The 12,219-nt window shown below is 41.0% G+C and overlaps 3 protein-coding genes and 1 long non-coding RNA gene across 4 annotated transcripts; all 4 read right to left on the bottom strand.

The window, feature by feature from the left end:
- Positions 1 to 1,251: 1,251 nt before the first annotated feature.
- LOC125770043 (microfibril-associated glycoprotein 4-like) lies at positions 1,252 to 3,252 on the bottom strand. Its single transcript, XM_049439223.1, has 2 exons — positions 2,397 to 3,252; positions 1,252 to 2,321 (listed from the first exon to the last, which is right to left on the bottom strand). The coding sequence occupies exons 1-2, from the start codon at positions 3,176 to 3,178 to the stop codon at positions 2,195 to 2,197; spliced, it is 909 nt and encodes a 302-aa protein (XP_049295180.1). The 5' UTR covers positions 3,179 to 3,252; the 3' UTR covers positions 1,252 to 2,194.
- A 1,116-nt stretch (positions 3,253 to 4,368) lies between these two features.
- On the bottom strand, positions 4,369 to 6,515 carry LOC125770042 (microfibril-associated glycoprotein 4-like). The gene is made up of 2 exons (XM_049439222.1): positions 5,547 to 6,515; positions 4,369 to 5,462 (listed from the first exon to the last, which is right to left on the bottom strand). Exons 1-2 carry the CDS (start codon positions 6,374 to 6,376, stop codon positions 5,339 to 5,341), a joined length of 954 nt encoding a protein of 317 aa, XP_049295179.1. The 5' UTR covers positions 6,377 to 6,515; the 3' UTR covers positions 4,369 to 5,338.
- Positions 4,369 to 7,602, bottom strand: LOC125770052 (uncharacterized). Its single transcript, XR_007419131.1, has 2 exons — positions 7,108 to 7,602; positions 4,369 to 4,544 (listed from the first exon to the last, which is right to left on the bottom strand). It is a non-coding gene; the product is annotated as an uncharacterized LOC125770052 (long non-coding RNA).
- Positions 7,603 to 8,172: 570 nt separating this feature from the next.
- On the bottom strand, positions 8,173 to 10,690 carry LOC125770040 (microfibril-associated glycoprotein 4-like). Its single transcript, XM_049439221.1, has 2 exons — positions 9,327 to 10,690; positions 8,173 to 9,251 (listed from the first exon to the last, which is right to left on the bottom strand). Exons 1-2 carry the CDS (start codon positions 10,163 to 10,165, stop codon positions 9,125 to 9,127), a joined length of 966 nt encoding a protein of 321 aa, XP_049295178.1. The 5' UTR covers positions 10,166 to 10,690; the 3' UTR covers positions 8,173 to 9,124.
- Between the last annotated feature and the right edge of the window lie 1,529 nt (positions 10,691 to 12,219).

The raw sequence follows: 12,219 nt of genomic DNA, 5'->3' as shown, positions 1-12,219 counted from the left end.
TGACGTTACGGGATTATTACCCTTGCTTCTTTGGTCCACTTAGCGGGTGGCATCGCTTGCCAGGATGATACATCCTGAACACATCCAACTTTATGTACATGAGGGAAACCACCGCAAGTTGAATACCGCATTTCTTGCCAGCTTTATCCACTGTTTTAAGCGAGATGGAGAAAACAAAAAATAAGGGCTAGGTGGTTTGGCGATGTCAATTAGCGTACGCTGCACCCACGTTACTGGACTTCCGGGAAGTCAAAGACTGATGATTCAACGATCCATGAATTGACTTTTTATCAAACAAAAAAAAGGTACCAAGTAAAGGGGGGAAAATATAGACGCGTGCTTATAATTAAAGCGCTAGTGGCGATGGTTTCTTTATTAGGGACCTTCTGCTTTGAGCACTTCATCGTTGTGTTTCTACCAGCTGAAATTCAATGAAGTCCTCCCGTAGTTTGGATATGAAATCCACACATTTGGATTGGACCAGGTGCATCACGTAGTCGTTTGGTGATAGGTTCGATATTTGTTTGCCAAACAGTCGGTTTTATTGCTGAGTAAAAATAACTCTTGAAAGAGAAACGAGTGCCATCAACTTAAAACTCAATTATCAAGAACATAGATTATGTTCTTTGGGTGCTGAAACGAACGATGCCAAAGGAATGCTTCTTGTGTTGGATTAAAAAAAAATACTTTCACTTGGTGTCCATGTTTGTGCCTCAGTTGCCGAGAAGCTGAGATGCAAGCTATGATCAGTTGTACCTTGATTCTTTCAGCCTCACAGTTGTAGTTTTTGAAAGAAATGTATATCATCCATAGATTATTTAGCAATTTTACGCTAGAGATCGAATCATCATTTTGGTCTGCTTCAAGGTGTAATATTGTCCTCGAAAATTATACCAGATAATACCAGTGTGAGGGTTGGTTTTTCCATGTAAATATTCTCCATTCAAATGGCTACAAATCGAAAAGGAAGAAGAAAGAAACTAGGTATAAACAAATTATTCTGCCACCTGCTACAGTATTTCGAATAGATAGTACCTTAAAAAACAATTTTTGAACCACCACGCACGAACATATAATTGGCCACAGTTGTAAGTAGCTTTATCATTGTCTTGTTGTAAAACCAACCTACAAATAGATCAAAAGCAAGCCTATTTAAACTTGACCGCTGGAAGTTACTATGACACTTCCCGGTTTTAATATTGGTTATGTCTGATTATCAGTTACACTAAATCTACTCATGATTGTGTGGTATTTTTTTGTGATGAAGCTAATTTATTTTTATTATCACATTCTTCTTTCTTGGCTTGCTCATGGTCAAGCATGTCGCGAAGACATGGCCAGGTCCTCAATCCGTTTCCAGAAAACTCGGTCTAGGACTGCAGTCTTACATCCACTGTGCGTAACCAATCAGCTAGGTTATCAGCCCACCCCAAGGCTCAACATACATAGATCTGTAGAGGCAAGCTGATGTGGCGAGAGACTTCCCGACTGCGCTTGGGGAACAATTGACCGCGTAACACGTAACCAGAGGAAGGAATGGTTTGATGATGAGTACAGGCGAGCACTATCCGTGAAGAACGCAACGCGTATCCGTATGCTCCAGCGCGAGACCTGACACTACAGACGACTGAGAAGGCAGTCGGATGAACTCGGATGAACAACTGACGCCGGAACTATCCCGAGTCGGGGGAAACTCGTAAGTTGTACAGGATGTTGAATACGGCACGAGTTGGTTTTACCCCCATGACCGCTATGTGCCCCAACGAGGAGGGAGATATCCTGTAGAACGAGCAAGGTGATCGACAGGTGGCTACTTCGACCGACATTTGAATGGAGTAGAAGCACGGGAGCGAACCAGGCGCAGCAAGCAGTGGAGAGCAGTACTACGTCAGCCAGCAGGATGACAAAGTGCCCTTGTCATTCTTGGAAGAAGTCATCAGTGCTCTTCAAGATGTTCCCAGAGAGGCTTGCCACCATCATTCATCGGCTGATCGTAAGGAATTATATTACTGTTGCCATATTACATTATAATCTATCCAAGACTCGACAAGGGTTCAAACTACAAGAATTTACTTGGCTTCTATTGAGGAATTATTATAATTATGTTCGTACTAATCAGCGATAGAATGAATTTTTTGTGTAAAAGAAACGATAGTTTTTGTTTTATAAAGCGGAATAATTCCATATGTAATTTTTATGTCCCTACAGGTTTGACCATCATTTTGGTTCGCTTCAAGGAGTGAGACAATCCTCGAAATTTAAACCAAATAATACCAGCATGACGATTGCTTTTTCCATGCAAGTATTCTCCATTCAAATGACTACAGAAGGAAAAAGAAGAAAGAACAAATGATAAGTAATAATAATATTACTATAATATCTTGAATTCCTTTTACCTATTATAACACGATTTAAACCACCACGCACCAGCATACGCTTGGGCACAGTTGTAAGTAGCTTTATCATTGTTTTGATCGAAGGTTGTAAACAAACCGTCCTTGTGATAGGAAAACGAGTCACCGGCCGTCCCGTTGTATTGGCCAACTGATTTTATCATGTACTTCTCACTTTCATCTCCGATCTTGAAGTCATCGTAATGTGCATAAGCAATCACCCCATCGAAGTCTTCCAGCACGATAAGCAGCTCGTGTTGACGGGTTTTCAAGATCGAGTACAACTTTTCCAATCCTAGCCAATGTTCGCCACGTAGATTACCAAACCCGTCCTTATATTCGTTCCAGTTGCGATAGAAATCGACCGACCCATTGAATCTTCGCTGGAAAACGATCCAGTTGCCTCCGAATCCATGATTATTCGTCCAATCGCGCGACACTTCAAACGTGATGTTCTTGGCCATATCTGGTTTCATAAAGTATACTCCCGTGTCTTCTGGAACTCGTTCTAGCTTGTGTTCTAGATTGATCAGCCGTTGTGTGGTTGCCGTTGATACATTATGCATTTGCTCCGAAAACTTTCCCACCATTTTATCGACACGATCGTTAACCGTCTTGATTTTATCGCTCAAGGTTTGTGATAAGCGTTCAATTCGCTCTAGTATACGGAATTCGGGCGAAGTCGTGATGTCTGTGGAAGGGACAGGTTGATTGTTGGGAGCGGGACTATCGTTTGCCATTACACCAACGATCACGGATAGTAATACGAAGCACCAGATACTCATGTTAAGCACAGAAACTGAGATCGTTTTTCTACCAAGCACAGTACTCCACTAAACTGTGGTTCGGACGTGATGAAGCTACTTATAAACACAATCCTGTGATATGTTCTACCGTTATCGCGGCACATGGTTTTACCACACATGGGGGATATTTCTGCCACTCTCTATGCTGCCATACCGTGTCCATAGTGCCATTATGGTGATTTCAATGATGATAATAAAAATTCCCAACGTATAGTGCAGTATTGGTGAACTGTGTGTTGTCTACATACGGACCGGACTTAATAACCGGACTTTATGTGAACCTTAGAAAATTTCCATTGTACGCTATTTGCAAACTAGGATCGATTAAAAGATCCTCGTTACCGGGTTATTATGAAACTTGTCAACTATTAGGTGACGTAAAATTAAAACATTCACTTCGTAAACATCTTTCTCTTCCTTTGTGCCACTTCAACCACAAGAGGTGCTGCCATTTTTGACATTCCTTGACTTTATTTACTCGTAAGTCAGTCCTGCGTGCGGGTCCTGAGACGATCCGGATGGGATTTGATAATCGATCCTGTCGTGTAGAGATCGGGCCGATAAACATCAGGCTACCTTTATGTCATCATTACATCTACGAGCTATCGATGATCCTTATCTGTTAGGTGAATTGTTTAACATCATCCTCGAGCGTTAGGTAATATTTCAAGTTACAGGAATTTCCTGTATACGCCCCTGTTAGATTGTATGGAAGTTTCTAAGCCGTCAATTTCGTGCAACTCTTGTTCAACTTGACGAATCTGTGTCCGCACTTTGATCTGATCTGCACCCAGGATTCAGGAGCTCAACTACGAAAACGACACTATTGAAGTTGTCAACGGAGGGCTCTGCTATTTTTAAATTATGCACCGTCTTTTAGCCTAGACTGGACGTTATAGATGTTAACGATATGTAATTACAAGAGGACGGTGCAACGTGTCGATGCGTAAACTATTTCCGGGCATGCCTTTAACTCCAACATTACACAATCCATCGATTTGTGCCTCAGGGTTGTAGAAAGTTGAATCTTTCGGATCTTATTGTTTGGTAAGCTAGCGCGTAAAACTGAATCTGTCTACTCTTTAAGAAAGATGCTACATTTAATAAATAATGGTTTTAAATGGTTTATTTTATTAAGATTTAAGTAAAGAAAAATACTATAGAAAATTCTTTTTATGTATTTTTATTTCTATAAGTTTGTGCATACATTATTTTAATATTGGATTTTACACTATATAAACCATTCGTATCCATTGCCTATTCGGACCGTCCCCCCGTAGCAAGGACTGACTATCCGGCTACGTGGTAAAAATAAGTCTAGTAAGCCAGAAATGGCCGGCGTGACCTGTAAGGTCGTTAAGCCAAGAAGAAGAAGAAACCATTCGTATCAATTATGAATAAATATACATATGCAAAACCTGATTTATAATAGTTTTTGAAATATAAATTTTGCAATTATATAAATTCAATGAGTTAACGTTAAGAGATTCCCGCACATCTACAGCCTGGACGTATTTCCGATAACAAAAAAGAAACTCCACAAGCTGGGAAACTCAACATATTACATACTGCGAGTATGAAACGCTGAGAACGGCTACGAATTGGCAACAAATTGTTGCTGATATGACGTTGTTGGACAAACCCACCGGGTCCAGCGTCTTCAACGGCGATAACGTTTATGCGACGATCGTGGGAACTAATGGGGTAAATTGTTTATCAAAATTAACAAATCTTTAACAAAAACAACCGAGACTGTTATGCCACAAATTGGAGCAAGTGTCTCAAAAATGAGTCGATTAATGCGCTGTGCTTGGTATCTTGGAATTGTCTCAGTTAACATGCAAAAAGACTGATATAAGCTGGAATGCAGCAGTTACAAAGGTTGAATAATGCTCGTAAGCTAATACGACAAGATCGGCACGTCCCATTCATAGAGGAGATAGTTCGAAACTATCACAGAGGTTTGCAAAACAGAAAATTAACCACGAGATCTTCACGATTGGGCAAATCATGGAACAAATGGTGGAGAAACAGCTCCATTACTTCCGTCTTGTCATTTAGGGAGTTACGCCAAGAAGAAAATAAATTTTAAATCTGTAAAATAAAATAATTACGTGTTCTTCTTTTGTTATGCAATTTCTACGCCGCAGGTCGAACCATCATTTTGGTGCTTTTCAGCGAGTAATTGGGCCCTCGAAAATTGTACCACATAATGCCAACTTGGCGATTGATTTTTCCACGCAAGTATTCTCCATTCAAATGGCTACAGAAGTAAAATGGGGAGAAAAAAAACTACTGATTAGTAAATATTGTACTAACTAGCAAAAACAAAAAGTCGGATTCCTACCTTCGATGACACTTGTAAAACCACCATGCACCAACAAACGCTTGGGCACAGTTTGTGTTATGTTTATCATGATCCCGATCGTAGGTAGAAAATGCTTCATCCTTGTGATGAGAAAACGAGTCACCCGCCGTCCCGGTGTATTGGCCAACTGATTTTATCATGTACTTCTCACTTTCATCTCCGATCTTGAAGTCATCGTAATGTGCATAAGCAATCACCCCATCGAAGTCTTCCATCACGATAAGCAGCTCGTGTTGACGGGTTTTCAAGATCGAGTATAGCTTTTCCAATCCGAGCCAATGTTCGCCTCGTAGATCTCCAAACCCGTTCTTATACTCTGCCCAATTACGGTAGAAATCGACCGAACCGTTGAACCTTCGCTGGAAAACGATCCAGTTTCCGCCGAATCCATGATTATTCGTCCAATCGCGCGACACTTCAAACGTGATGTTCTTGGCCATATCTGGTTGCATAAAGTACACTCCCGTGTCTTCGGGAACTCGTTCTAGCTTGTGTTCTAGATTGATCATCCGTTGTGTAGCTAACGTTGAAAAGTTTTGTAGCTTGTCCGAAATCTCTGCCAATAGTTTGCTTGTGGTATTAACCATGTCGTTCGTTGCTTTTTGCAGAAGTAATACACTGCTGATATCAAGATTCATTTTATCGTTCTGCTCTTTTATTTTATCATTGAAGATTCGTGATAAATGCTCAATTCGTCCTAATATTTGTAATTCGGCCTCCTTCAAAGGAAACGGTGGATTATTGGGTGGATTATCTATCGCAATCACTCCAGCACTCAAGGCAAGTAACACAATGCTCCAGTTAGTCATATTACGCACTAGACGGAACCTACGATCGCTATCGTACAACGCACAGTACCACACTAAACTGTGATTCGTCAGTGATGCAGCTTCTTATAAGCACAGTTCTATGACGCATGGAAATGTTATTCAGCTATTGTGACATATATTTTTATCATACTTTTGGGTTTTCTCTTTCACTCCAAAGCATGATAATGAACTAAATTTAAAACTCACTGCATGAATGCTTTTTGTATGACGTTGAGGAATTGACGATAAAGAAACATTCTTAGCAAGTGAGATAAAATGTAGCTTAGTTCATGGCAATGTTCAACGGCAATAAGATTAATTTTCAATAACAATTCTTGGTAAATTAAAAGTCTTTTGAAACTATGTTGCTATGTCAAATTATCGTTTGAAAATTTCATAGCGCGTTGGAAAAGTTCTAAACCCCGGGACAATAAGTTGACAGACAAGGATGTTCGATCGTGAACGAATAACCGAGCTTATTTGTAGCCACCAGTCATACGAATAATATACCTAACTCTTGGCGCATGATTGGCACAACTTGGGATCATACGTTTGATTAGTTGATTTGTTGGTTTTGATACGCCTCTCTTGGGTGGTGCATGTGATAAACGGCACCGGTCCACACGGCAGGACCGGGTTCAAATCCCATCCGGACCGCCCCCGTAGCAAGGACTGACTCTCCGGCTGAGTGGTAAAAATGAGTCTAGTAAGCCAGAAATGGCCGGCGTGACCTGTTGTAAGGTCGTTAAAAGCCAAGAAGAGAGAGAAGAGAGATACGCCTCTCTGGAAATGATTTCTTGTTTTAATATCTTCTTAAGCAATATTCGGTTTTTGAAGTATGTTGCGCTAGTAAACATTCAAGCTGTTAATTAGATCCTCAATTCTATCCTTCAGTGTCTTTCAGGCATACTAGTTACTATCAGGCAAGTATATTACATACGAAATTGGTTAAACGTTAAATTGTTTTGTAATCATATTTAAACATCATATTTACAAAACCAATAAATAGATCAAAAGCAAGCCTATTTAACACTAGCACTACCAATCGGTTTACGCGTTTATCATTCAAAGTTAATTTTTAAACAATTTCGAAGAGTTGTAATATATTTAATTGTTTATTGCAGACCACACAATTGATTAACTCCAAAAAATAAAAAGATGAAAATGAAGCGTTCCAGTCAAAATGACTGGTCCAGTAGTTCTAGTATTAAACTCGATTGCTGTAAGATACTGTTGGAAACGAAGATAGGCATTCCACGATCACGTAACGCCATCTAGGGGCCAGTAGATTAGTTAGGACAAAGAGAGATAAAGAAGAACGGTAGCTCCATCTACCGGAAAATGTTAGTTTTGTCCTAGGAGTAAACTTAAATAGTTTAATGTTCGTCTATCTGAACATCGCAAACGAACCACGTCGAGGGCCAATGTGAACCCAATGTAAAATATACTGAAATTAAGTTTATCTTCCAAACGCATTGAGTTAGTATTATTCTTATACTAATTCAGCTCCATACACAGTTTAAGAACTGTAGTTTTTTGATATCCCACCGTATTACACCTTCCCGATATTACACCTTCCCTTCCCACCAGGTGTAATCTGTTGGCTTGTTCATCGATTACTCTTGGCCTCCCTTCCACTCTCCCTCAAGGTGGTCTGTTGGCATGTCCATCGACCACTTCTTGACTCCTTTCCCACATAAACTCCCGGAGTAGGCCGTACCCTACAGATACTATGACACTTTCCGGTTTTAATATTGGTTATGTCTGATTAGAAATTACACTAAATCTACTCATGATTGTGTGGTATTTTTTGTGATGAAGCTAATTTATTTTTATTATCACATTCTTCTTTCTTGGCTTGCTCATGGTCAAGCATGTCGCGAAGACATGGCCAGGTCCTCAATCCGTTTCCAGAAAACTCGGTCTAGGACTGCAGTCTTACATCCACTGTGCGTAACCAATCAGCTAGGTTATCAGCCCACCCCAAGGCTCAACATACATAGATCTGTAGAGGCAAGCTGATGTGGCGAGAGACTTCCCGACTGCGCTTGGGGAACAATTGACCGCGTAACACGTAACCAGAGGAAGGAATGGTTTGATGATGAGTACAGGCGAGCACTATCCGTGAAGAACGCAACGCGTATCCGTATGCTCCAGCGCGAGACCTGACACTACAGACGACTGAGAAGGCAGTCGGATGAACTCGGATGAACAACTGACGCCGGAACTATCCCGAGTCGGGGGAAACTCGTAAGTTGTACAGGATGTTGAATACGGCACGAGTTGGTTTTACCCCCATGACCGCTATGTGCCCCAACGAGGAGGGAGATATCCTGTAGAACGAGCAAGGTGATCGACAGGTGGCTACTTCGACCGACATTTGAATGGAGTAGAAGCACGGGAGCGAACCAGGCGCAGCAAGCAGTGGAGAGCAGTACTACGTCAGCCAGCAGGATGACAAAGTGCCCTTGTCATTCTTGGAAGAAGTCATCAGTGCTCTTCAAGATGTTCCCAGAGAGGCTTGCCACCATTATTCATCGGCTGATCGTAAGGAATTATATTACTGTTGGCATATTACATTATAATCTATCCAAGTCTCGACAAGGGTTCAAACTACAAGAATTTACTTGGCTTCTATTGAGGAATTATTATAATTATGTTCGTACTAATCAGCGATAGAATGAATTTTTTGTGTAAAAGAAACGATAGTTTTTGTTTTATAAAGCGGAATAATTCCATATGTAATTTTTATGTCCCTACAGGTTTGACCATCATTTTGGTTCGCTTCAAGGAGTAAGACAATCCTCGAAATCTAAACCAAATAATACCAGCATGACGATTGCTTTTTCCATGCAAGTATTCTCCATTCAAATGACTACAGAAGGAAAAAGAAGAAAGAACAAATGATAAGTAATAATAATATTACTATAATATCTTGAATTCCTTTTACCTATCATAACACGATTTAAACCACCACGCACCAACATATAATTGGCCACAGTTGTAAGTAGATTTATCATTGTTCTGATCGTAGGTTGAAAACAAACCGTCCTTGTGAAAGGAAAACGAGTCACCCGCCGTCCCGGTGTATTGGCCAACTGATTTTATCATGTACTTCTCACTTTCATCTCCGATCTTGAAGTCATCGTAATGTGCATAAGCAATCACACCGTCGAAGTCTTCCAGCACGATAAGCAGCTCGTGTTGACGGGTTTTCAAGATCGCGTACAGCTTTTCCAATCCGATAAAATGTTCGCCTCGTAGATCACCAAACCCGTTCTTATAGTCGGTCCAATTGCGATAGAAATCGACCGAACCGTTGAACCTTCGCTGGAAAACGATCCAGTTTCCGCCGAATCCATGATTATTCGTCCAATCGCGCGACACTTCAAATGTGATGTTCTTGGCCATATCTGGTTTCATAAAGTATACTCCCGTGTCTTCTGTAAATCGCCCATGCTTGTGTTCAAGATTTTTCATCCGTTGTGTAGCTGACGTTGAAAAGCTTTGTATCTTGTCCGAAATTTTTTCCAGTAGTTTTTTTGTGGTGGTAAACATTTCGTTTGTTTCGTTTTGCAGAAGTAATACACCGTTTATATCATGTTTCATTTCGTCGACACGTTCGTTCAGCAATTTTATTTTATCATTGAAGATTCGTGATAAATGCTCAATTCGTCCTAATATTTGAAATTCGGCCTCCTTCAAAGGAAACGGTGGATTGTTGGGTGGATTATCTATCGCAATCACTCCAGCACTCAAGGCAAGTAACACAATGCTCCAGTTAGCCATTTTACGCACTAGACGGAACCTACGATCGCTATCGTACAACGCACAATACCAACTGTCGTTCGGAAGTGATGTAGCTTCTTATAAACACATTGTTCTATGGCGCTTCGATATGTTCCATCGTAATTGCGGTCTATATTTTTACCACACATTTTATCACTTCTTCTCATGTATTCATTCTCACTACTTACAACTCAAACATGACAATGGTGATAACAAAAACTCTACGAACTCTGTTGATATGTTCTTAGGTTAGTATTGTATATCAACTCTCAAACTATCTCAACATGACTTTCAAACAACGGTTAAGGATTGGGGAATATTTTCTACAGTGAGTTGGAACATATAGACAAATGTTTTTCGTTGTTCCTGCTTTTCCAGTCGTATCGCTGTGACCATTCATCCAGACCAACAACGATAAAATGTCAGCTCTGAACCATTGGGCGATTATCAGCTATCTGCTCGATAAGCCGTTCTAGGCTTAAGCTGACCAACTTAACCGAAACTATATACCAGTGATGTCAAACTCATTTTGGGTTGGCCCGCAAGCCAAGGTTTGCATACAAAAATTATCTTGCGGGCCAAGACAAGTCGGAAGGGGAGGGAGAAGTCGGAAAGAAAAAAAAATCAACACTTGTTTGGACTTCAAGAAGATTCAAGAGCGTGTTATTTATGTGCAAAAGAGTACATACACAACATATACAAATTATTTTTCAGTTTTCCAAGCTAAACCTCACCCGAGCTAGATGATAATGGATGTTCTCGTTCTTCCTTCGCCGTGTCGTGAGTCACCTTAAAGGAAGAGCTTTCGCGGCGGTCTGTGACCTTCTAATATACCCTGAAACCTTAGACGCAGCAATCGAAAGGTTAAAAATTTGGCGATTTGGCACATCGAATCTGATTTGTTTCTCAATGCTTAAGAAGAGGCATCACCTATAGTTACCGAAGGATGATCAATGAAAGACGGGAATGTAGTTTGGATTTGTCGTCCAAAAATATGTGCTGCACCATTGAAGCATCGGGACACTCGGAGTACTTGTTATTGGAGGTAGGATTGGAGGAGGATTGGATTGAGCATCAATAAGGTTTATAGAAAAAGGTAGCAAACGGATATCAACATCCAATATTCGTTGTAAAATGATGCAACAATAAAATGTTTGAAACAGATTAATGGCCCCTAACGCTGTATGAAGCGAGGATCAACAGGAAGTTGAATTCGTTTTCTATTACAACAGCTGTAAAGCTGTATAGAAATCAAAATTATAATCCTTTTGCGTTTGATTTTTTTTATTTACATAAACGCGAACGATTTCCTTCCTCTAGCAGATAGTGTGAAGTTATGCATCGAATGGACCGCACCGGTCACTACACCACGTCACGCACGACATACAAGATAAGAGGCTGCCGTACGCCATGGAAGAGACCGAACAAAAACGGGGGAAAAAAGACCGCATCCTCTGTCTCGGGAGCGATTTGTAACTTTCGGCAAATTTCTCCCGTACTCCCGCGTTGTGCTGTTTCGCCGAACTGGAAATGAATCGGCAAGGATCACAGGATTCCAGAGCGGAATGATACACACCCAACCCAGGGGGCGCATCGTTTTCCCCATTGAAACGAAGGGAAAACAGGAAAAGCATATTTTTCCGATCATTTTTCATTGTTACAAACGCACCGAGACCTGGATAAGGAGCATGTGGAAGAATGAAGACGAATGATGGCAGCGCGGATGATAGTAAAAATAATAGTCCTAATGGAATGGAAGGTCATAAGTCATAAAAACCAACCGAAGCGTGGAGTGTGAGATAGCGGCCGGCGGCTGCAAAAAAGGACGGAACGCAACCTCGAGGATGGTCTTTTGTTGTCCAACCGTGTTTTTTGGGGGAATGGGGGGGGGAGGGTTGACACCATCCGATTCGGTGTTCCCTTCCAATGAAGGCGAGTCAAGCGAGTTTCTTTCCGTTTCCGGCACGAAGGATGGCAAAAGGACCTACGGTATCATAAACATAATGTGAATTTATGTGACCAGTTATCCGCGGACACCCGGGTGAATACGGTAG

The sequence above is a fragment of the Anopheles funestus genome, chromosome 3RL (assembly GCF_943734845.2).
Source record: "Anopheles funestus chromosome 3RL, idAnoFuneDA-416_04, whole genome shotgun sequence".
Lineage (NCBI taxonomy): Eukaryota > Metazoa > Arthropoda > Insecta > Diptera > Culicidae > Anopheles > Anopheles funestus.
This window is presented reverse-complemented; position numbering and strand designations above follow the sequence as displayed.